Raw genomic sequence first — 12379 nt, 5'->3', positions numbered from 1 at the left:
GAGAAACTCTTTTTAGCACAAATAAACTTGGCTACATTGTTGCCCGGCTTTTGGCCATTCCACCCTCCATCCTCCTGTCCCTGGAAGACCCGCTCTCATCTTGGAGGAAATGGAAGGCGAGTGTGTGCGAATGCCTTTGAGTGTGTGCACTCAGGCAAGGTGTTTGCCTGTTAAATTATATAACAATGCAATGAACTGTAAAATACGCAGCTAAGTGCTGCTCCTTAGAGCTCGGCTTATGCCCGACTCGGAGTCTTGGTCTCAAGTGCTGGAAATGTGGCTGGAATGAAGTCAAAAGAGGGTTTGGGGTGGAAAACTAGAAAACTTCATAATTGGACAGAGGTGACAGAAGGCCTTTGTAGCCACACAGAAGCCATTAGCTTGCTTAATTAGAGCATGCCAAATTAAATGGTCAAATTATGCAAATTCGGATGGGAGAGGAAGACAAACAAGAGTTATGAACCAGGAATAAATGAAACTAATTAAGATTTGACAATAATAAACATAAAACGGAGTGAGAGTTGATAAACTGAGAAGAAATTTACATATTTTACTCATCAAGTGGCTTGCAAGTATTGGATTTTCTCTTAAAGTAAATTAAAGTTTAAATCCATTTTCCAGGACTTTACTATGCCTTCACCTCAAGGTCAACAGCTGCCACAATCCCTCAACCCTGCACCCTCCTCAGCACGCAACGAATTGTGTTAAATAATGAAAAACTAAATTAAACATTAAGATAAAAATAAAATGTGAAAATTATACGGCGGCAACCTTAGTTTTTACAAAACAAACACACGCGGAAAGTGCCAGGGGTCAGGCACGCTAATGTGGGCTAAATATGAATTACCGCGTAAATATATAGTGCACAGTTAATTAAATCATAATGAGCTCTTCACATGCAGCCGAAAGTTCCCAAGGCTAGAATCAATTTAAGTTGGCATACTTTTGGGTGCCGCCCCAATTTCGTGTGCGTGCGCCAGGGCGCTCTGGCCTAAGCACAGAGAGAACGAAACTTTTCCTATTTGTGGTAAACGCTTTAATATGGGAACAAAACCGAAAGCCATTTAAATTCAAATCGAATCCAAATGACTTTACTTATATGCGAAATTGAAGACGTCTTGGGGAGGTTGGGAAGAGGAAAAAGGGAAAGCCAGGGAAATCTCTGGGGCCCTCCTCCTCGTAAAACTCTAAAAGAAATAAGCACTACGACCCTTAATTTAAAGATTACTTTTCCCCCCATTTGGCTCTGTTTGCTTTCAATTGTTTTTATCAGTTTACATTCGAAAGTAACAAAAAACAAAAAATAACAGAAAAAGCTGAGCGACAGAACGACAAACAAATAAAATTCATCTACCGAAGGGGAGACCAGAGACCAGAGATTTAGCCGTGATTTAGTTGGGGAAATCGCTGAAAAACACATAAGCTTTTTGCTCCCTTTTCGGATTTTATTGGCATTGCTGTCAGCGGAATTCAGGGAAGTGCCGAGGGGGTGGGGGCTGTTTCTATTTGTTTCGATTTGTTTGAGCAGCAGCTGAGACTCACTCTGAACTCGGGCGCTGAAAGCTTCGATTTAATTGAAACTTTGCTCATTAAATGGCTGAGTGAAGGAATGAAAAGTTTCCCCACATTTTGCATACTTTTCGGCGCAGCAGTGAAACCCTCTGCATTACTCATATTTATGGGAGTAGAGGGGTTGGCAAATAGGAAAATGGAATGCAGACAAGGTATCCCAAGACATTGCAAATGAAATATAATAAATGATGTCACACAAGGCGATGAGCGGCAGCTTGTCAAAAACACATGTGTCTGAATGAGATGCCACCAGCAGATGAGAGAGTGGGAGGAGTACACTGTGCGAAAGTTATCCTCACATAACATTGAAAAACCTGTAGAAATGTATAGGTAAATATCTTTTTAAAAGAAATGAGCAAAGTGCTTTCATTTTTAGGTGTTAATTCCCATTTAAACTGCCAGATCTGATCTTTCATAATTTCTCTCTGTGCACGACCAGATGAAGCCCTCAAAAGTAGACAATAATAATGATTGTTCCGCGCAAGCAGGGAAAACTTCTGCTCGAGGACCGTTCCACTTGTGATCCATTGTGTTGTGATGCATATGGCTCCGTTCTGTTACATTTGCCACGGCGCTGACTGATGAGACAATTTGTCATTTGCCGCAGACGCGACTCAGGAAGCTGCAGACTTCAGGGCGGCTCTCCGGTTGACACTCGCTGGTGGGGCAACTAGTCTGCAGGTCTAGCAACAACTGGGACTAGCAACCCCTAGGACCAACTACTCCGAGAGCCGCATCAGCTGGCCAGAGAATAATCATAATTCCCCGCACCACATCACCAGCCAGGGAAAGTGATGAGCCGGAATGCAAATACTCACGAGTCGAAGGACCCAAAAAAGTCGGCTGACCAAATAGCTGCTGGCCTGGACCCAGAGTACAAAGTGCGATTACGAGGCAAGGACCCGGCTATGAATAATTATTAAAAATTTAAGAGCGCACGCACTTCATTCATGAGCATAAAATAAAAATTTAATGGCATTTAAGTGGCCCCCGGCATGTTCTTTATGTGCGGAGCGGAGAGCAGAGGACCCCATTCCACTAGAAGTTGAAAAAAATATATTTTCTGGCAGGCACAATTAATATTATGGCGTGCCAGCCAAAGTTGATGTGGCACCTTGCCCAGCCCCCGGCAAAAAAGCACAGGAAGCACTTAGCGTCGCAACATGCGAAATAAAAAATTGTGTTGCCTGCTTTTCAGCGGAATCAAGGATGGGGGTGCACTGGCTGGGTCCCAGGCATTGAACTTGTTTCGGGTGGCTGGCAAAGGTCGAGGAGTCAGAGTCGCAGAAATGAAACACCAAATAAATAAAATGGAGCAGAACAGAGCAGAACAGGACAGTAAAAATGCTCATAAGGGCCGGGCCATAACTCAAACTCAGACTCGACTTTATAGTCTGTCCAATTACCTTGTCCCTGGGAAATTGCCCGCTGCCTTTGTTCGGCCTTATCGGCCCGCTTATCGAGGGCATACTGTCGGGCAGGGCCTAATTGAGCTAATTTCCAGAAGGATCCGGGCTTAAAGCTACACACTTTACGCTTTCTGCATCCATCATCCGCTCCGGAGTTGCAAACTTATGCAAAATAAAGATGAGGATTGTACGTGACCAAGTGCGTAATATGCAAAAAGTTGAGCCACCTCCCTACGCCCTGCGAATCGCAAATGAATGTCAGCCGAAGGACAAGCACACACACACAATTTATATATATTTTACATGTATATCCTGCGGAGCGAGGACTCGTCGTCGGAGCTTGTCAGACAAGTCATGGCCATGTAGGATCACCGGAGCCACGCCATTTGAATTCCTAAGCAGGCAAACAAGCAGCAGCAGCAGCAGCAGCAGACATGGTCTGAGTCGGGGGAAAGTAAAAGTTTTCCTTTAATTTCGGACAATTTATTTTAATTTGCCGGAAAAAGGAGCTGGCATTCTCACTTGCAAATCATGTGGCGTGCAATTAGGCGACGCTTTCACTAACAACAAAGGCGGGTCGCAAGTAATTCGAATGGAGTGACATGGAGACTGGCACTGTCAACGTCTCGGTTCCCCACTGGATCCGCCAGGAGTCATCTCCCTTGTCGCCTCGACAGCTGCTGAACACGGTGCGTATGATTGATGCAGACTACCAGACGCCGCAAATGTAATTTGCGAATGTTCCTTTCTCCCGTTCACTCCTTGGGGGATTCCGTTGACGGATGAAGTTTCGCATAGTTTTCGGCTAACCAAAAGCCTTGTTTGAATGTTAAAGTAGAAGGAAATAGTAAAGCATTCAGGAATGTATCAAAATATTTCCTAAGTGAAAGCCACTGATTCGGTTTCTAGAGAGATGTTATAAGAACACATATAATATGCATATGAAATAGCAAACTTAAAAGTTGTAGTTTTAAATTTAGAAGGCAAAATATGTGAGAAAGATCTTCCCCTCTTTTCCATCTGTCTCAAAGTAAGTTTTTGGCATCTTAAAGCAGCATCGATCTTCGTTTTGGCCGAGGTAAATTCAATCAAGTCTCTCCATTTGCAAGCCAAATTGAAAACATATGTTCCAGCTTGGCATTTCGGCCGAACCTAAGACAAACAGGGAGTGCGGAGTGGAAAAGCTACTTAAAAATGTTGCACACGTACAGCCAATTGTGAGCAAACAGTTCGGAGGAGGGTGCCTGGGGGTGGAGTCAAGGAACTTTGCCGCCACATCCCAAATTCCCCTGACAGGCTGGCAGAGGCAGCTTCATCAGGGTTCCACATCCACATCCCCATCGTCCACATCATCATCATCATCATCATCGGGCACATCATGAGGCTCATCAGCATCAACTTGTCTGTCCCTACATCGCCCCAAGAGCTACTAAATTTCACGCAATCACGACCACACACACACACAGAGTCCTTCGTCCTTCTTCAATTTTCTGTAGCTGGTTTTTTTGTGTGCCGGCAACTGCCTAATAAAATATTTAGTTGCTGGGAGTCATTGACAAGTTTGCAGACAAGGTTCTTCGGGTTTTGTGGTCTCTTTATGCTCCTTGATGAGACAGAAACGAGGCTGTCAGGTGAGTTGTGCCTGTTCCTTACCTATTCCTCAGCCAGCCATCTATCCCACAGCACTGGGAGAAACAAGGGAAATTAAGTTCTTAGTTTATTGGGATGTATTGTACTGAAGTTGAAAGCCATAACATAATATCGTGTTTTGGCTTTATATTTTAGTTAAATTTTATGTTAATATATCTAGTCTAGACCCATGTCCTCTTCTAGTTTCTTAACTGCTAAGTTATATTTCCATTTTATAAGGATTTTCAGAAACAATTATTTTGTATAATTTCAGGAAGTTTTTTTTCTCAGTCCACCCATTTTTCTCGCTCGTTTTTTACGACACCCCAAACGTATTACCCGACCATTGAAAGCGTTTTGCCCCAGGAAATAATGAAAAATTCAGAAACCAATATTTAAAAAGCCATCAAATCAAACAAAGTGCAACAATGTGTGATCCCGAATCGGGAGCCCTCCCTTCCATTTCGGGGATCCTTTCAGCGTTTAATATCTCATCAAGTGTTACGCTTTACGACTACTTAAAACCCCATAAAAAACAAACCAAAATAAAACTGTGGCAAGGAACGAGCGACCGAATCCCAAACAAAATCAACGCCAAAAGCCGTAAATTTGCTCCGTCCGTTTCAGACCGGGTTTGCCAGGGAAAAGCTGCTGAAAGGAAAGCGAAAGGAAATGCAAAAGCGAAAGAGCAACAGCAACAGCAACAGCAGAAGCAGGAAAATAGCTACAAAAGCAGCGACAGCAGCAAGATTTAATGATGCAGCATGATTTGCGCATAAAAAGAAGCGGAATAGAATGGAATGAAATGGAATGGATAGTAGAGGGCGGGAGCGGGGGGCGTGGCATTATAGGTTGACAGACATCGGCAACTGCTGGGCAAGCTTTGATAAAATGCAGCACTCACATCCCCAATCACTCACATCCTTCCCCACTAAGCCATGTGTACACTGTACGAGTATGTATGAGGACATATATATTCTAACACTTTAGTTGCGCATAAAACGAAGGACTGAAGGAGTTTTCATGTGTGCCACAGCGGGGCACAATGTGGCAGCTTCCCAGTTTGCTGGCCAAGCAATATATGCACATATATAGTCTGTACTGGAATTTGAATGCATGCCTGCGTCGAAGGGTGAATAAACCCTTATGAATACAGAGGAGCTACAGTGGAGCCCAGATCCAGGAAACTAGAATTTGGAAATACATTTTATCAGAAATTTACTAACTTGGGCTTGGTGATTTCTTCATGTTTGAATAAGAACCAAGTCTTAATTAACTATAAGATATTCTCAGGCTAAAAAAGGGTCACTTATATGTGATTTCATACCTTCTAAGGCCTTTCCTATGTAGTACCCACTACTATAAGGTACTTCTAATCAAATTTTTAGATAGATCATAGCATAAAAAGTAACTATTATTGGTCTTAGGAAAGATCTTTATAAGACTCCAAGATCATATTCCATTAGTTTGTAACTTCTTCGTCAACCCCTCTCGCTGACTCAATGAAGTGACTAAAAATTTCTAAACTCAACCAAAAAGAGAAGTAGAAACTAAAACAAAACTCAGCTCGATAGCAAAACTGTCTAAATATTTAATTATATTTCTCCCATAGCGCTTGCGGCTAATTTGATGTTTTAACCGTTTGCTAGTTGCTTGGCTTTTGTTGGTGGCTCCAACTTGCCTTCGGTCAATATGCTAAAATATTCAAACAGTGAACCCCAACATCAACAAAGGCCCTGAGTTGAGTTCGCTCGTCGGGGCTGGGTTTACATCATATTCAGCGTGGATGACATGACAAACTGGAGTTCTAGTGGGATGACATAAGCACGCCGCGATGAGGGAGAGTGAAAAGTTTGAGAATTGTAAATGAGAATGACCAGGGTTAAGTCGGCAAATTTTCCCTTCAAATCAAACATTTTCAATACAATCCATAACAAATTACTATATTTCCCTTCTTAGCTTGTAATTTATTGAAAATGTTTAAAGTATTTCATCAGCCAGGTGTGTATAATGGTCAAATGCTCTTTAAATGGTAGGTGAACTGCGAACTCTTATCAATAATTGGGGTTCTGTTTTTGATAACAATGGCAAGGGATCTCCTTTTTTGGGAAAGGCCATGAAATAAATTACTTTATATTGAAATGTTTTCCTTTGTGCATGGATTAGTTTGATAAATGCAACCACGTTACCGGTTTTCGTATATACTTTTAATTATTTTACATATTTATGACTTTTTTTAAGCCTTAATGCCGTCACCCACCTACAAATGCAGTTAATTACCTTTTATAGAGAAGGCATAGTTTTCTTAAAAAAGGTAAGGATAAATAAACATCTATAAATACTAAGTAAAACAAGTTCTTTAACTAAAGGTATACTCAGAGATTTAAAGTAGTAGTAGTAGCCGCATTTATTCAGAATAAAATGGATAATAATTAATAAAAGTTACCTACATGAGATTTTTAGAGGCTAACAAGTTTTGAGTGTGTACAGAAAGTATTCTGAAAAAGACCGACAATCATCAAGAACTATTTGAATCTAAAAGAGACAAAGAAACCACGATTTTAAAGATTACATCCCATGATATTTTGGATATACACTCCGACTATAATGCAACTTTAAACCCTAAACTCTAACCTCTGCCTATTAAAAGTTCACATTTTGTAGTGCTGTGTAGTATTTGTTGTCTCAGATTAGATTGCACTGCTGTAGATAAATTCATTCGATTAGATTGTTAGAGAGAGGAGAGTTCTCTCCCAGTTTAAAAACTGTCTCAGCAGATAACAACAAATATAAACAAATTAATAAGCGCAAAAAACACAACCGCCGGAATCTATATCTCAGCAATCGCAATGCTTTTTTTAAAGAGAGCGCCAGAAAAGTATTCAATGTTGAGGTCTACAGCCAAATCGGTCAGAATAAAAGCTGCTGAGAACGTAGATAGATACTTATAGCAGAGTATATACACATACCTATATTTGATTACGAGGGGTATAAAATGCCTTGTCGGGTAATTGTGAAACTCAGTTTGCAATAACTTGTCCCAGTGCTGAAACGTTAGCAATGGCTCTCCTGGAAATTGGTCTGGCCCTCCTGGCCATCGGCTTTCTGATCTACAAATGGAGCACGGCCACCTTCAAAACATTCGAGGGGCGTAATCTGTACTTCGAAAAACCCTATCCATTTGTGGGAAATATGGGGGCATCTGCCCTGCAGAAGGTCTCCTTCCAAAAGCAACTCACCGAGTTCTACAATCGAACTCGTCAGCAGTAAGTAGTTTGCGACTAACTTTCAGGTTCAATTAGCCATAAGACTGACTTTGAAATTTTCAGTAAACTTGTGGGCTTCTTCAATCTTCGTACTCCCATGATAACCCTGAACGATCCGGAGCTGATCAAGAAGGTCTGCGTCAAGGACTTTGACCACTTCCCCAACCACCAGCTCTTCATTAGCTCCAACGAGCGCCTACTGAACGACATGCTCAGCGTGATGAGGGACCAGCGATGGAAGCACATGAGGAACACCCTTACTCCAGTCTTTACGGCGGCCAAGATGCGCAACATGTTCACCCTGATGAACGAGAGTTTCGCGGAATGCCTGCAGCATTTGAAAAACCTCCAAGGCAGCAGTAAAGAACGAAAAGGGTTTTGAGGTGGACATGAAGGTGTTGTGCAACAAGCTCTCCAACGACATTATCGCTACAACGGCGTTCGGACTCAAAGTAAACTCATACGACAACCCGGAAAATGAGTTCTACGAGATCGGACAGTCACTGGTGTTTTCCCGCGGACTTCAGTTTTTCAAGTTCATGCTGGCCTCGTTGGTGCCGAAGCTCTTTAACGTGAGTTTCCTTGAGCTTTCTTGCCTTGACATGATGTCTTAATGGATTGTTGTTTTTAGTTTTTCAAAATAACGATCTTTGACTCCGGCAAAGTTGAGTACTTTGTTCGCCTCGTAGTGGAGGCCATTAGGTACCGAGAGAAACACAACATAACCCGTCCAGACATGATCCAACTGCTGATGGAGGCCAAGAAGGAATCGGAGGATAACTGGACGGACGATGAGATCGTGGCCCAGTGCTTCATTTTCTTTTTCGCCGCCTTTGAAAATAACTCAAATTTGATCTGCACCACCACCTACGAACTGCTGCAGAATCCCGAGATCCAGGAGCGTTTGTACGAGGAGGTGAAGGAGACCCAAGAGGCTTTGAATGGCGGAACCCTTAACTACGATACCGTGCAGAAGATGACTTACATGGATATGGTTATTTCTGAGTCCCTTCGCAAGTGGACTCTGGCCGCCGCAACCGATCGTCATTGCTCCAAGGATTACACACTTACTGATGATGATGGCACAAAGCTGTTCGACTTCAAAGTGGGAGATCGCGTCAACATTCCCATCTCTGGGTTGCACTGGGATGACCGGTACTTCCCTGAACCTATGAAGTTTGATCCGGAGCGCTTTAGCGAAGAGCGAAAGGGAGAGTTGGTGCCGTATACGTATTTACCTTTCGGCGTAGGACCCCGAAACTGCATTGGTAAGTTAAGACATGTTCCCAATCGGAATTTACAAAATGAAAACCGTACTATGTATATGTAAATTCTTCCAGGAAATCGATATGCATTGATGCAGGTCAAGGGAATGCTGTACAACCTGCTGCTGAACTATAAGATCGAAGCTTCTCCTCGGACCACAAAGGATCTGTGGGAGTCTGCTCGTGGCTTCAATTTCACCCCTAGGTCTGGGTTCTGGATGCACTTGGTGCCGCGAAAATAATCTAATGCGGACGTTGAAAAGACTGCTCAGCTGTTTTAGATTAAAATGCTTACATATATGTTTTTCTTAAATGAAGTAACCACACCTGTTCATATTGCACCATAAAAAGTTTATATAATTATTAAATTTGTTTTAATTCCAATTATAACATAAATCCGAAATTAAGAGAGTAGTATGACAAACAGTGATGCTTGTAACCAAGATTAAAGGGAACTAAAAACTGTTTGGGAGGAAGTATAAGAATCTATAGAATCCCCTTAAGATTTCACCCGGTGACTTGCTTTCAGAATTGCTGTTCTTTTTGTTCTCCTTCTCTTATATTTTTGTGACGATAAATTCAGCTGCACATTTCGCATGCATCACTATGGTCATCCTATTCACTCTAACTTAGTAAGCAACTCTATAGATATATCAACTCAAAATATAGGTTTGTCTCACTTACTCCTAACATCTCGTTAAAATTAACTGTTCGTACTCCTACTAGCATAACATGAAAAAGTACCAAATTAATAAACAACTAGAAACGAGAGGCGCTCAACTACTGTTACATATGTAAATATAATAAAGTAATAGTGTTTATAATTATAATTATAATTTACTGTGAATGAAATTTAATATAAATTTGTTTGTTTAACTATACAATATTTGCCAGAAGAGGTAGCAACAGTATCAATGACGAATCACTCTCCTAGCTTTGGCTTTTATACATAATTATTTTTATCAAACATGTTCACCATGTGGCGTCTAAACTGTTGCGGTGCCAATGTGGCTGATAATTAATCAAATTCGTATTTTTACTCCATAAATTAAGTGCAAAAAATAAATTGATAAAGCTTGCTCCATAAAAGGCTTTGTTCTGAAAAACTAATGGCTTCTCTCATATGATAACAGAAATATAAACAAATAATTGGGAGATAAGTAGCAAACCTCTATCAGCCATATTAGCAATTAACAACAAATGTTCCATTAAAGCCGCAGATAAGTTTGCCAAGTATTGGTTAACTTAAACGCAAATTGTCAAACGTAACAGAAGCGATATCTCCCTAAGAACATAAATAATTGCTCTGGCAATTAGCTAAACTCAGTGAGTATTCTAACGACCCAGCAATCGGACATGGCTCTTCTGGAGCTCTGTCTGGCCTTTCTGGCCATCGGTTTTCTGATCTACAAATGGAGCACGGCCACCTTCAACACCTTTGAGGAGCGGAATCTATACTTCGAAAAACCTTACCCATTTGTTGGTAACATGGGAGCATCAGCCATGCAGAAGGCCTCCTTCCAGAAGCAAATCACCGAGTTCTACAATCGAACTCGACGACAGTAAGTGCTTTGTGAGTCAACCCAAAGTAGCGAAATAACAAGACGATCTTGCGAAATTCTAGCAAAGTTGTAGGCCTCTTCAACCTTCGCACTCCAATGATTCAGCTAAACGACCCCCAGCTGATTAAGAAGATCTGCGTTAAGGACTTTGAGTACTTTCCCAACCACCAGCAGTTCATCAGCCCGAATGAGCGTTTGATAAACGACATGGTCAATGTGATGAGGGACCAGCGCTGGAGGCACATGAGGAGCACCCTGACCCCGGTCTTCACGGCGGCCAAGATGCGCAGCATGTTCACCCTGATGAACGAGAGCTTCTCGGAATGTATGCAGCACCTGGACACTTACTCGAAAACTTCCTCTGGTAAAAAGGGTTTTGAGGTGGACATGAAGGGGTTGTGTAAAAAGCTTTCTAACGACGTCATCGCCACAACTGCTTTTGGTCTTAAAGTTAACTCCTTTGATGACCCCAAAAATGAGTTCCATGAGATCGGGCAGACACTGGTTTTCTCCCAGGGTCTTCCGTTCTTTAAGTTCATGCTTTGCCTTTCGGCTCCGAGATTATTTAATGTAAGTACAGACTAGAGATTTAAGATCTTCCTGGTTTTAGAAGTCTTTTTATTATTATTTTTTTAAATTTTCTTCTTTAGTTTTTGAAACTAAAGATCTTTGACTCCGGCAAAGTTGATTACTTTGTTCGCCTCGTGGTGGAAGCCATTAGGTACCGAGAGGAACACAACATAACCCGTCCAGACATGATCCAACTGCTGATGGAGGCCAAGAAGGAATCGGAGGATAACTGGACGGACGATGAGATCGTGGCCCAGTGTTTCATTTTCTTTTTCGCCGCTTTTGAAAATAACTCAAATTTGATCTGCACCACCACCTACGAACTGCTGCAGAATCCCGAGATCCAAGAGCGTTTGTACGAGGAGGTGAAGGAGACCCAAGAGGCTTTGAATGGCGGAACCCTTAACTACGATACCGTGCAGAAGATGACCTACATGGACATGGTCATTTCTGAGTCCTTGCGCAAATGGACTTTAGCTGCCGCCGCAGACCGTCTCTGCTCCAAGGATTACACCCTCACAGACGATGAAGGCAACAAGCTCTTTGAATTCAAGGTTGGCGACAACGTAAGCATTCCCATCTGTGGTCTGCACTGGGATGAACGCTACTTCCCGGAGCCCAGGAAGTTTGATCCGGAGCGGTTTAGCGAGGAGCGGAAAGGGGAGCTGGTCCCCTATACCTATTTGCCTTTTGGAGTCGGACCCCGCAGCTGTATTGGTGAGTGAATTTCGGCGATTTTTAATTTCCTTAATCATTAATCTTCACTAATTGTTAAATTAATGTCATAAATGCAGCCAATCGCTACGCTCTGATGCAGGTAAAGGGATTTCTTTACAACCTGCTGCTAAGCTATAAGATAGAGGCGTCCGCAAGGACCACCAAGGATCTTTGGGAGTCGGCACGCGGATTTAATGTTACCCCTTCGTCCGGCTTCTGGATGCAGTTGGTGCCAAGAAAGGAATAAAAAGACGGATCAAAAGTTTATGAATAAAATACACAGACATATATTTTACTTTTGATTATGTTTCCATACACACTTGTAGATGATATAGCATAGCTTAGAAATAGGGTTTCGATGAACTCTCACTGGTTGTTGGTTACAAAAC

General features: G+C 42.1%; 2 protein-coding genes across 2 annotated transcripts; both read left to right on the top strand.

Annotated features, from left to right (window-relative positions):
• Positions 1 to 7670: 7670 nt before the first annotated feature.
• On the top strand, positions 7671 to 9548 carry LOC108112909 (cytochrome P450 9b2). Its single transcript, XM_017223276.2, is given in 5 exon segments — positions 7671 to 7876; positions 7940 to 8216; positions 8218 to 8448; positions 8508 to 9144; positions 9217 to 9548. Coding segments are annotated over 5 exon segments (1518 nt in total). The 3' UTR covers positions 9384 to 9548.
• Positions 9549 to 10108: 560 nt separating this feature from the next.
• Positions 10109 to 12285, top strand: LOC108112908 (cytochrome P450 9b2-like). Its single transcript, XM_017223275.2, has 4 exons — positions 10109 to 10703; positions 10766 to 11273; positions 11354 to 11990; positions 12068 to 12285. Exons 1-4 carry the CDS (start codon positions 10498 to 10500, stop codon positions 12235 to 12237), a joined length of 1521 nt encoding a protein of 506 aa, XP_017078764.2. The 5' UTR covers positions 10109 to 10497; the 3' UTR covers positions 12238 to 12285.
• The last annotated feature ends 94 nt before the right edge of the window (positions 12286 to 12379 follow it).

This window comes from Drosophila eugracilis, unplaced genomic scaffold, assembly GCF_018153835.1.
Source record: "Drosophila eugracilis isolate 14026-0451.02 unplaced genomic scaffold, ASM1815383v1 contig_90, whole genome shotgun sequence".
Taxonomy (NCBI): Eukaryota; Metazoa; Arthropoda; class Insecta; order Diptera; family Drosophilidae; genus Drosophila; species Drosophila eugracilis.
Note: the sequence above shows the minus strand (reverse complement) of the source record. Positions and strands in the feature narration are given on the sequence as shown.